General features: G+C 35.4%; 1 protein-coding gene across 10 annotated transcripts in view; it reads right to left on the minus strand.

Annotated features, from left to right (window-relative positions):
- The window catches only part of DMXL1 (Dmx like 1), an 86,285-nt gene that overhangs the window by 3,841 nt on the left and 69,150 nt on the right, over positions 1–13,294 (minus strand). For 3 of the 10 annotated variants that reach the window (XM_069775804.1, XM_069775800.1, XM_069775803.1), the window contains 11 exons: positions 12,648–12,710; positions 10,610–10,696; positions 9,830–9,951; positions 9,573–9,714; positions 5,139–5,189; positions 4,823–4,883; positions 4,140–4,267; positions 3,874–3,966; positions 3,312–3,403; positions 2,279–2,331; positions 306–523 (listed from right to left, as the gene is read on the minus strand). In XM_069775804.1, coding sequence (XP_069631905.1) covers positions 306–523; positions 2,279–2,331; positions 3,312–3,403; positions 3,874–3,966; positions 4,140–4,267; positions 4,823–4,883; positions 5,139–5,189; positions 9,573–9,714; positions 9,830–9,951; positions 10,610–10,696; positions 12,648–12,710 — 1,110 coding nt within the window. Of the gene's footprint in view, positions 1–305; positions 524–2,278; positions 2,332–3,311; positions 3,404–3,873; positions 3,967–4,139; positions 4,268–4,822; positions 4,884–5,138; positions 5,190–5,319; positions 7,835–9,572; positions 9,715–9,829; positions 9,952–10,609; positions 10,697–12,647; positions 12,711–13,294 lie in introns of those variants that run through there. The other 7 variants (XM_069775806.1, XM_069775805.1, XM_069775802.1 and 4 more) reach the window with 6 other exon arrangements.

Genomic DNA, 13,294 nt, shown 5'->3' on the forward strand with positions numbered 1-13,294 from the left:
AGCAATCTGTAATGACACAGATATAGAATATTAATATTCATTTTCTATAATAAGGAATATATATGGGGACTAAGGTAAGACTAACTAAAAGGAGGACTGCAAGATAACACTAACATTTCATAACTAAATTAGAAAATGTGAAAGTCAGGGTTCATTTCATAATTAAATTAGAAAATGTGAAAGTCAGGGTTGAGAACAAAGGCAGAACATATGACATATCTGATTATTCCACACCTATGCAAAATTCTTATTGAATTTACACATCATCACCTTCTTCATCTCTGCTCCCTTCCCCTCATTAATACCTTTATGTTGCCTTCAGCAGATCCTGTTACAAAATACTCTTCTGTAGGATCAACAGCAATTGCTTTGACTGGAGAATCATGACTCTGGAGTAACTGTTGCTGCTGTTTTTGGCGAAGATCAATTATACATGTAAAGCCTTTTCTGCCTCCAGATATTAACAGCTGATGTTTTGGAGCGTATGCTAGCACAGTTGCTCCACTATCATGACAGATAAAAGCTGAAAGCCAAAGCAAAGTAATTTAAGTAAACACGCAGTACTAACTTCAATTTCACAGTACTAACTTTAATTTTCCATCAACCTCTAATGGTTCAAGATGGTAGCAACAGTGACTTTGATGCTGCAATCCAATTGACCACAACCAGTCCATTTATTGCAGTACCATACATATGTAAGCCCAGGTTCACATCAGACACCCTGAAGTTGCACAGTATCCTCAAACTAAGCAGTTACAATCTGTATGAAAAAAGAGTATATCTTTTTTTTCTATCCTTCTGTAATCACAAACTATTAAGCCTTGACCAGAAACAGCTTCTTTTCAAACTCTCTAATGCTTGTTATTTTAAGGCATATGTTTCCCATAAGAAATGTCCTAAATTACCTGCCCAAATACCTTGTAAGTTTCCACTGGTTATTTCACTTTTAATTTGCTGCTTTTCACACTTGGGTATGCCTACCCCCCAAACAAGTGGAGGAAGTGAATGAAGATTACAATTACCAGAACAAAGCTTAGTATGTCTGAGACTAGACACTGTGAATCCTAACACATGGCATGTAGCACATTGTACTTGTAGTTCAAAGGGTTCTCTAAATTTACATTTAGAAATTCCACGCGTCTCACATACACTTAAGCATTCACCATACTTCAATTACAAGGTGTTCACAACTCTCCCTGAGCCTTATTCTGTATTTCAGACATTGAAATGTATTTTTTTCCACTGCAACAAAATATTGGTATTAAATTAATGAAACCCTGCTAAATATTTATTAAATCTCAAAAAGCATACTTAGAGGAATAATTCTTCTAAAGCATTTTTGTAGTGTACTATAGGTAACTATAAATGCACACACACACACAGAGGAAGCATTTAAAACATTCCACAGTACCGGGCGTAATACACAGAATAAAAGTGCCATAGAAATGGACAACCTCTGAAAGCAAAAATGTAGTACTACTACAAATATGACAGTTAAGTTAATCTTTTAGTTCAACTTTGAAAATTACTATATAATTTTGAGATCTTATTTGTATATCTGCTTGTTCAATATATTCATAAATATATTTTCTAGAAAATATGGTGCATTTTTTCATTTACATACCTTCAGAGAACCATTTTATAATCATGGCTTTTCTGAGACAGAATTTTCACAGAGGCAATGAAATACCTGACAATTCATAAATTCTCATACTCTCCAAACAGATAATGTATCTGCAAGCGCTCAATGCTATCTTTATAGTACCATTATTTTGTCTAACACTTAATTGATAAATTTTGAGTGGAGCCTCTCTGATTTATGAGTACAGACACAGCCATAGGAAACTTGAATTGAAGGGTGTGGATGCATATCCTGCAAACACGTTTCTTGTAACTGTGCTAAAAACTGTAGTTCTAACAGTTATAGCTCTTGTCTTCTCAACATCTAGTCACTACAAGCAGGAGTTGTTCAGAATCTTAAAAAGGAACAGAAATTACAGATATCTGGCTGTCAGGGGTTGTACTTGTGATGCAAAGATACAAGGTATGCAAAGGAAGGTGCTCATGTCCATCAAACCTATCATTTATATCTAGCACTAAATCATTTCTCAAGAATCTGTTTTTATATTCCTGCTGGTACACTCACACAGGACACTGAAAGATGTTTTACTGCTAATATTAAAATTACTTCCCACAATAACTTTTCCATAAAGACAGACACACTTTTTTTTTTTTTTATTACTGTGATCAAATATTTTGCTGGTTGTATTTTACTTACCATGCACCAAGCTATTTGTAGGTGAAACCAAAGTATCCCAAAGACAAATATTTCTGTAGAAGAAAAATCTGTTTTAATTCAGCAACAAACGTTCTAAAGTATTTTGAACACTTGAAAAGTCATTTGAATCTTAAAGATATTATTTCAGGCATAAAAGCACTGTAAACAGACTTTCAATGATTACTTTGAGCAGTTCCCAAATTACTTTCAGTTATACATACACTGCAAGAACATGCCCTCTACACAATCATTCTACAACTGGTTATTCTCATAAAGGATTCATATTGAGATTACAATCTTTCAGTAGCTGAATTCACCTGAATGTTAGCAGTTTTTGCTATTTCTTGATCAAAACTTACTTAAGAAAATAAGTGTGAAATGAAAAGCTATGCACAACTCCCTATGTCTATACAAATAATTTATGACAGGCTCATATGAATAGAATAGACTATCTCAGTTGGAAGGGACCTACGACGATCATCTAGTCCAACTGCCTGACCACTTCAGAGCTGACCAAAAGTTAAAGCATGTTAAGGGCATTGTCCAAATGCCACTTGACCACTGACAGGCTTGGGGCATCAACCACCTCTCTAGAAAGCCTGTTCCAGTGTTTGGGGTATCAATCACCTCTCTAGGAAGCCTGTTCCAGTGTTTGACCACCCTCTCCGTAAAGAAACGCTTCCTCATGTCCAGTCTGAACCTCCCCTGGTGCAGCTTTGAACCATTCACACACATCCTGTCACTGGATCCCAGGGAGAAGAGCTCAGGACCTCCCTCTCCACTTCCCTTCCTCATATGGAACATGAACAGAGGATTTGTGCTTCCCTATAAAACCTCCTTTAATAGGTACACGGAATTTAGCTGTAAACATTGCCTCTCTCCCCCTCCCACAAAGAAAGAAAGCAGAAGTATGTATGTTGCTCTTAAACTGCTTAAGGAGAATCATCAAAAAAAAGGTTGGGGGGGCAGGGCATGGGAAGGAGAGAAAACACCCCACCACTTCTTTTTTATGCATTAACACAGCAGCTCTCACCTGTTGTCAGAAGACAATCCTGCTGTGGCTATCAAAGATGATGAACTGATGAAAACGAAGTCATTGGCTGTTTTGTTATGACACTGCCACGTCTAAAAAATTAGAGTTTAGAAATTATTAATTAAAAAAAACAATGGATTTTGTGTAAGCATGAAATCTTAAACTTCCTCGAGAAGGTAAGCTGTTCTAAAAACAATTTAAAGAACACAGGATATAAAGGTATGTGTATGCCTTCCGATACTCAATTTTTCATGGAAGTATACTTTCCAGTCCTGCATTATTGAAAATTGACTAACAACTGACAATTATTGACAAGTCTCAAAGAATATTAAACTTATTTCAGACCTAACATTGCATTTTCTACTCTCCAACTTACTAAATATGATTAGGATTTAAAAACTTGTCTGTCATACAGATGACAGGATAGCAACAATATATAATTAAATTTTGATTAATACTGGTTATCAGCACCATCCCTTCCCTCTCCTACCTATTCTAAAGGGGGAAGGAAATAAGAGAGCACAGCACAAGTTTATGGAAGCAAATTTAGTTTTCAGCTTACCAAATATGGTTTAGGTGAAGTCCCAGTAAGTGGGCAACATTTCCAATTTGTTTGATATAAACTTATATATCCATCAGCATCAACAATCCCAAACTGAAAAAAGATATATTAATTGTAAATACATATGTATGTATTACAGAGAAGTTATCCACAATTCAGAGAAACTACTTCAGATTTTAAGAATGTGACATTTCTGCTAATTTACAATTATACTGGGGGGCAGTGGTGGGAGAAGAAGGTAAGTACAGAAGCATTCTGCCATTTACCTTATTTCCTTGGTAATTGAATCTCATTCGAGTTACCCTTGAGTTGCCACCAGACCGAAAACATGTGATCTGCTGTGCATGACCCCATTCAAACATTCTTACACTACCATCCTGAGCACCTGTCAGGTCTGTAACAGAAAATGTTTACGTGACTTTTCATAGGTGTTGTAGCAGTTGAGCAGGAAGGTTGCTTCCAAAATTTTAAGAAATCTCACACCAGCTCACAACATCCTCAAAATAACCAGTGCCACAATATGTGCTACAGTACCTGTCATAGGGTAGGAGTAGTGGGTACCATGAAAACTTAAACCTGTGCTATTCAAACTTTATTGAATTGTATTTACTAATTATTCAATTAAGAATTGTATTTAGATGGTACTGAAATATGAAGCTATTTACTTGGAGATAAAAACGTATCTTTCATCCAAATCACAAATAAAACAGAAACACAGTGCTTTTTGCTATAAAAACCAGCACTGTTTCTAAAGGCTAGTCTATATCCCCCAGTATTATTTTTTTTTGGAAATGAAAAATAGTTTCAGTAAAATAGGGCTTATAAGCAACTTTTAAAACATATAATAGATTGCTGTGCTAGTATAAAATAACAGCATACTAAGAAACAGGGCCAATTAGTAAATATACAATCTTTAGATAACTACTTTTTTTAACAAAACTGAACTTACAATATGGTAATGTTGGATGAGAAGCCATTCTTCTGACGTTATTAATAGCCTTCTTGAGCATCTGTTCAACACACAGAAAATAATTAAACAACACTACTGAACAAAAAGTTACTGAACTGGAGCAGTGAGTTGTTTCCTATCAAAATTCCCACTGAAAGCAAGTACTTGGTTTAGAAATTCAGGTAGAAGTCAGTTTCTTCCAAGACTAGTGTAGACGTTAATACTTTTGCAGCTTTACACATCTAGGTAAATATTAACTTTTTGCTTCAGAGATTTATGGATCCAAATATAAACACTCCTTAGACTGCAGTCTTACCTCTTTTCTTGCCAATTCCTTTCTGATTCCATTAAATTTATTGGAATATTCCTGAATATTGTAAGATAAGCAAGAGAGAGGCAGAAGCATGTAAAGAAAGAGGTAAACAAACTTTAACAGAAGTTAAAATTTAACAGAAGTTAAATAGGAATATATTTATTTTCAAGTCTACTTAATTTGTGGCCATCCAGTATAAGCAATATACCTAGCAACTGGTAAATAAAAAAATTCTTCAAAAGCATTTATAATTTTCCAAATACAGATCCAATGGACTTTCTGTAGTGGATTTTCCTTTTGTTCCTAAATTCCAAACTTTGCTTTGAGCAAGGTACATTACCAAGAATACTGTTTTATTTTGTTGATTAATTCGTTAACTGGAAAGAGTTCAATATACGAAGAGAACTGGAGACATTAGACAATTAAGATAAAAAAAATCCATCTAATTAAGTCGTAAGTCCAACCCACAATAGGAAAGAAACAGTAGGGATTTTTCATCAGGGAAATGCATCTGTATTTTCCTTGCATGTCTCTTCCCTTCTTTTCTTTCTATTAATGTACGTCAAAGTTAAGTTTTCATTCTTTTACTTCCTGTTAGTTCTCCTCAAAAGCATATGGCTACTTTGAGGACTGACTCTCCTCAGAAAAATTGTTGGGATCCAGTTTGCTTACGCATGTATTATTTACCTGAACATTTGAGAAAGAAGAGGGCATAAGTTTATATTCGTGCTAGATGTTAACTTATAACACAAACAAAAGGTTGTTGCCAGAGCACTCACTTTCAACACAGCAGCTTACTACACATCAGTAGCAAGCTGGCACTGAACTACTTTCATAGAATCATTTAGGTTGGAAAAGACCTTTAAGATCATCGAGTCCATCCAAGACTTTCAACTGCTATAATTTTGTACAGTATTTTGTTACTACTTTGTCACTGAAATAGTACATAACGAATCAAGTATTTTAAGTACGCTATTATCCCCTGGCCTCCAATCATATCAGGGTGTCAACTGGAAGGAGGTATGAATTAAAAAATATTACTTGGTTCATATTGCTAAATACGATCCAGAGTTGAAAAGCAATGTTCTCCAAATTTTTAGTTTGCAAACAAGAAGGAAGAAAAACACTTGGAAGGGAAATAATTTATTTTCTTGCTAAAGTTTCCTGGGGTTTGGATTAATGGAGTAATTGCAATCCTCTTGATTACATTTTAGAAGCAGACTTAGATCTTTCAATTCTCAAAGCTTTTATTATTTGTTGAAGGGAAAGCCTTATGCCTGTCAGTTACCCAAATTTATTTCCAAACACTTTCCTGAAGATAAAAAAAATAAGATCTTCAGATACATACTTTCCTTTTTTCCTGTACTTTAAATGACAAGGAAAAAAGCTCAACAGTTTGATAAAACACTGGTGAATAAAACGATATATACATTATAAGATTTAGGACAACACATCAGTGGATGATATTCTTCAAACATCAGTGCATATACAAATCAGTAACTAATTGCAGTACTTTGCTCTCTAAACTTACAATTTATCTCTATGTGTAAGTGAAAGAACAATTATTCATGCTCATTCTATTTCTTCACCAAAATGAAGGGCTGTGTTGAGTTTTACAGCTACTAACTTTTAGCCAGAAGTCATTGGAAATCATCTTCCTTCATTCAACAGATAAGCCTACATCATGATCTCCTAAAGCCTGCTGGATTGCACTTTGGAAAAATGCAAGCTTACAGAAACAGGCCTCTGAAAGACTATGTTAACATAAATCTCTGGTGCAGCATCTCTGATTTAGAAGCCAAGTAACTTTATCAACTGCAAATACTTCCATTATCAATGTAACTGACATTTGATATCGCTAGCCCTCAGTTTGCCCTTAACAATAGCTGATGGCTAGAACACCGATTGCTTTGTTGGAGAGTTGGGTGCTTTGGGCCTAATGTACAGTAAGACTAAAGAATAAAAAAAGCTTAAAATCTGACCCACCAGTTATTAAACTGGTGAATATTGGTGTTGGTCATACTGGCTTGGAAGACAAGCTGTTGAACATTACCTGAGATTCAAAGCTGACAGTACATACTATTTACTTCAATGGTCTCTTAGAAACACCTCCTGTAAGAACTGTGTAAACACACTGTACTGAAGGACATGGTAAGTGAGGAGGCTCACCGCCAGATATGAACTGCGTAACAGGAAACGGTGAAGAAGAGTAACAGAAAAACCCTAGAGCTAATAAAATGTTTTTAACTGCCTCAGTATCAAAAGTTCAATGGCCTCCCTTGCTGATGGAAGTGAAGCAAAGACAACAAGACTGAAAAGCCAGCAATGGTAAAGAACAGCGGACTATATCTACTAAATGGGGTGCAATTTATGGAAAAGCAAAGATGAGAACAAGGATCAAAAGCAGTATCCGAAGGAACAAAGTAACAAATAGTAGCAACAGAAATATTTTGGTGAAGCTGGTTTTCCTCCAGATAAAAGTCCTTCTACAGTAACACTATTTTTTCCCAAGAATCCCTCCATCTTTCTTCATTTACTTTGTCCTTCATTCAGTACCTTTGTCTCCCCTCCCTAATGGACAGGTGTCGTTGTGTGCTGTGGTTGGTTCTCTACTCTGCCGCAGTCAAACAGTATGCCAGACAAAAATTTAGGTCCAAATTTTAACAGCAAATGCATTCAACACAAGCATAGCCATATCTCTTTAGGTAAGAAAGTATAAAATAGAAAGTCATGTAAGAATAGTTTACATTATTAGATTATGTAATTAACTATGTTGAGAAATACACAAACTCCCTATATATATATATATATACACACACACACATATAAAAATGGAAGTGAGAGGAGAAAGTGGCAAAGGCATTCAAAGAATACTTGCAGAAGAGACCTGATTGTGAAACCAGTGCTGCAAAACTGGCAAGCAGGATCAGTAGTTCCTAAACAGAAGGGAGTGGCACAATATCCACTTCCATGTGTGGATAACATTATCATTCTTATAATGCTCATTCATATTTACTCCTCCTAATCATCAAATATTTTCAAAAATCAACTGCAATACACATTAACACATAGTTCTTCCATTCTGCCACCAGTTATGGACTTGCTCTGAGCTGTTAAGTGCCACAAAGTGCAGCCAAGTCACAAGACTTCAAGCATTCAGTTATCAAGGAAAACTCTACACCTATGTGCAGATAGACTGAGAGATATGGGCGTCTTGTATGACCATTTCACGCCAATTAATTGGCTCCAAATAAGCATCTCCCAACTAACTAATCAACAGAACTGCATTATTAGGGAGCATCTATACTGCATAGAAACTAAGGTAAGTATGTCAATGACCAGACTAGAATTATAATTTGATTTGAATTACATCTGAGCTCATAGCTTTTTGCTCAGGGCCAAGCTTCACTCCAGACACAGAATCTATTTCTAAAAGTAAGAGCTACCCTTGTGCACGTGTCACGTCTATGATACGAAGGATCAATTTGCTCATGTGGACATAGTCACAATTTACTGGGTGTCCCTCACTCTGTTGTATTTCAGAAATGCTGAACAGTGAAACTGATTATCTCCTCTAAAACATGATCTTCAGGAGCGAGATATTTAATACTAAGCAGAGTTACAGCAAAATTGCGCAGCACTTCAAAGACGACAGAGCTGACAACAGCTTTGGAGATAAACAGTCATACATCAGCATGATGGGTAGTTCAAACTAGGCATGAAATTTGTAGCTGGTCCTATTTCTGCAGTCCTGCCTTCCTCATTGTTATTGTGAAACCAAGAATCCCCATTTCTCCCAAGTTCAAGTTGCTCAGTTTCCAGAGTTTAATTAATTTCATTTGAAGCCTCTGTCCTGCCAGTGAAATCCGCTTTAGAAGTTCATTTGCTGTCCTTTCTATAGTACAGGCTCATACTAATATACAGTGCACTACAATGGTACTTTGTAGTAAAGCAGAATTTGGTATTTACTTTTAAATAAAAACTGGAATAGTCTGGAACTCAGAATGAAACTTAAGATTATGCTTAAAATAGAAGCTACCCTGATATTTCACACAAGTATGTCTATCCAATCTTTACAAATTTACATCCTGAAATCTCCTGAATATATGCTTTTCAGATACAGTATTTGGCTTCAAGTCATTAACGGAGAATTTAAGCTGTAACTTCTTAACCTGAACCCTGACTATTTTTAAACAATGTATCTTAGGTAAAGAAAGCATATATGGCTTGACTAAAAACTTTGCTTGCTCAGCTGGTCTATCTTCAATTCTGTGTAGTATAATCGGATAATTACAAAAAATTCCAGCTTGTCTTGAATACACAGAAAAGCTACATTTACTTACATGCCAATTGTAAAATATAACCAGCAACACTGAACAAGACAAAAGGAGAGCAGTAGATAGAGTACATAAGGCTAATCTTTGACAAGCAACTTACCACAGATGCACCCCTGCCAGTTTGTGTACTACCAAGCCAAGGCATATTGATAGGTGTGCCGGGATTACTATGAGTATAAGGAGTGGTTCCCTGAACATTTACCAGATCATCACGAGCATGTATAACTAAGAAATCATCAGCCCTATAAATGAAACAACATTATAAGTTAGATTGAAAACAACAACATTAAATACCATGCTTTGTTACATTGATTTATACACAGTCAAGCTGTGATATTGGAAACATAGAAAGTATACCCTTTATTTTCTATTTCCACATCATCATCAACCCAGGTATAGATTTGTGTAGCTAAAATCGCAGAAACATCTAATTCTTGAATGTCATGACTCGATGCTATTGCAATGCAGTTCCGATTTGCCTGAAAAAAGTAACACACAGAGAAGCAGATACAAAAGGTATACTCAAAAAGGTGGGGTTTTTTTTGATTCTCTGGTTATGGTACAGTTCACAAAAACATACGCTTAGTCAATTTACAAAACCCAAATATTTATGTCTACAAATCTATATACATAAACTGTCTAAACTTGACATTTCTGTCTTAAAAGTTTATTTGCATCTGGGGTAGCATCACACACTATTTGTATTTTATGCTTCTCTCAAGCAGCTTTAGTTTCTCCTTGCCTTCCTCAGAGGATAAGCAAGACATAACTATACTACAGTGCTTGCAACACAGTGCTTGCAACCAAGCTCCCCTCCTCCACTAGTTAAGGTTTAAATAGTTAAACAGGAGAAGAAAAGATGACTTGCTGGTTGTCTTTGACAGAAGAAAAATACTCCTACACACAAGCTTAAAGAAAAAGTATAGGCCACCACTCCCTTCGCTCAATCCATTGTACAATAGAAAAAAAGACAACTGGTAGTAGAACTGTTTAATTACAAAAAGATAATTATGAAGTGCTTTAGAGAAGAGAGCGCAAAGAGTTCAAGCTGTAGCAGGATATCTCAACCATTCACAATGGGACTACACCTGGTGGAAGTACAACACAATTAGATTATCCTACCTTCTTTATACTCACCTTATTGACTGCAAAAGCAGTAATGATGTCAGACTCTTTATGGATTATTCTTGCCTTGCCTTCTGGGTATCCACAATCTGTTTCTATCTGTATTTAAAAAGTAAAGCATATTTAAATGCAAACTTCTATGCAACACTTCTTTTTACTGGAAGTACACAGACCAAACACTGGATCATATGAAGTTTCATGTATTTTTTTCTCAATTTTAATTCTAAGAAAATATGACAAATATAACCTGTAATAATGTATTGGGTCTGGCTGAGATGGAGTTAATACTCCCCATGGCAGCCCTCATAGCACTGTGCTCTGCATCAGTATAATTAGGTAAACCTGTTTCTTGTGTAGCAATCTAGCTTCTCACTGCCCTGTTGAGATTACCACAGCAAGCTTATTGTGTCACAGAAGTCACATTACTGTGTTCGTTCTCAAGTTTTTCAGGAATGCTGAAAACCAGTGAGGCTACATGCACACTTGGGGGAGTTGATAAAAATTGAGTCTTGATGCTTTGTTCTTAAAAAAATTTTCTGAATCTTCTCATGCTCTTAGCAAATACTTTTTGCCACTGAAACTCATGCAATAGTCCAAAAGAAGGTGCAGACAAGATCCTGAGCAGGAAAATAAATTCCTACTTTGTCAGCTTACTTATTCACCATTCTCCACAATTAAATAAATCTGGAATCCTGCACAATCCAGTAACTTTACTATCACCTTTTCTTTTTCCTTAATGTGATCTATTGTTGTATTTGTATCTTGTCTACCTGTTTGTATTTTAGAAATGCGTGCAGGTATATGCCAGCACACAACAAAACTCTAAACTCTATCAGCACTGTAGTACTCCTTTTCAAAATTAAAGAGCTCAGCATTGCAAGTATTAATCTGATAGTTTACAGACTCCAGTCTGTTGTAGTTACAAAATAATTTTACAGTAAAAAAAAAAAAAAGGCATTGCCAAACAAATGGTAACATAAAAATTCAAACCTGAACTACAAATATAAATTTTTGTATTTTCTTCAAAACATAAAGAATTATTCCACAACTACTGTTTCCTAGCCTTTCCCCTTCAATTTCTTATTTCTCTGGTCTTCAAAAGACTTAAACAAGGATATTTTAGTTTAAAAAACTAAGATGGTGCTGTCAAAGAACTGCAAACAGTCTTTTTCAAATCTGAAAAAAAGTCTGGGGCTGTTATACACCATGAAGTAGAACACCTATTTTAAGATTAAAAAAAAATTTGATACTCCAGTGTATGCAAGATTGCACAAAACTGCAGTGACAAACAGATCCAGAAACATTATCTGTGTTGTGCGCTGAACAAACCTGCATAAAATCAAGATTATTTTTTCCCCAGTCAGTTCCAATTACCTACTTGCTAATACTGCTTCGCTGCATAATTAATAACAAGGTAGCCCAAGGACATCACAGGGCATTCTTATTTCTGTCTTCTCACTAGTTTTGTAAAAAAAAGCCTGAAGAATACAGTATTTCTATGCCTAGAAATGCAAACTCTTATACCTTTTTAGTCTTCATACCAATCTTTTAAGAAAGTTGCTATAAAGTTGTTATATGGGTACATTTGTCACCATCTTAAAACTAAGGCTCAGTGAAAATTTTTGTAGCAAACTAGTATCATGCAACACAAACTGCTCTAACTTCACTTAACCACCTTCACTTATAGGTAACTATTCTAGCCATCTCATATTGGTGAAAGGTCCTGTACATGCTATGTTCCCATAGTACTACTGAATATTATTCACCTGGGCAAATCTCAGCCTCAGTTCTTTGCTTGGCATAGCTATGGAATTTGATAATACATATTGTTCTTACCTGGTTGTTTAATCCAGCTTCTAAAATAGATTCAGTTTCAGATAGGGTTTATAACAACCCTAGTTTAACTCAATCTCTTGCAAAACTGAATTTTTAACTTTATTTGCTGTATCAGCAAAGATTTTTTTGAGGGAGATCAGCAAGCACCACTTCAAAAAGGTAATATTTCATAATGATGTAAGGTCTAAATAATTTGAGCATTACTACTCTGTACCTTATTGACGATGGGTTCCTCCACCACAGAATTTTTCATGGTTTCACTGTGCTCCTCTAATGACTTCACCAAGGAAAGAACAACCACAGAACAAAGAATAAAGATAAAACATAACACACAAGGTATCAAGGAAATCCTTAATTCCTTGTTGTTTACCCCAACACAGAACAATTGAAACACAACAGCATGTTGCAAACACACACACATATGCAATTTATGTAATAACAGTAATTATCAAACTCTGAGCTCTATATTCAGTACAGAAGACACTGATTTACCTATTCTGCACTGTACCAGCATCTTGTCCATCTTAGAAGTCAAATTTCTTTGAAAATAAGCAATCTCCATTGACATTTTATCAGCAACAAGAGCATACAAATAAAGCCAACATACCTATGCTGTGTAAAGCTGTCAATGATCCTACTTGGAAACATATAAAGCACATCTAAAATACTCCAAAATACCTTTCCATAGCAACATGGCTGCATTAACATAAGACACAATCAGAAATGGTGCATCTTCAAAGGACAAGACAAAAGGAACAATATTCCTTTTAACTGCAGTCTGTAGTGAACACAATTAGCCACAAATACTCAAAACAAGCTAATATTCTAGTTGGAACAGGACAAAGATTAGCTCATACAGAA

The sequence above is a fragment of the Haliaeetus albicilla genome, chromosome Z (assembly GCF_947461875.1).
Source record: "Haliaeetus albicilla chromosome Z, bHalAlb1.1, whole genome shotgun sequence".
NCBI classification, from domain to species: Eukaryota; Metazoa; Chordata; class Aves; order Accipitriformes; family Accipitridae; genus Haliaeetus; species Haliaeetus albicilla.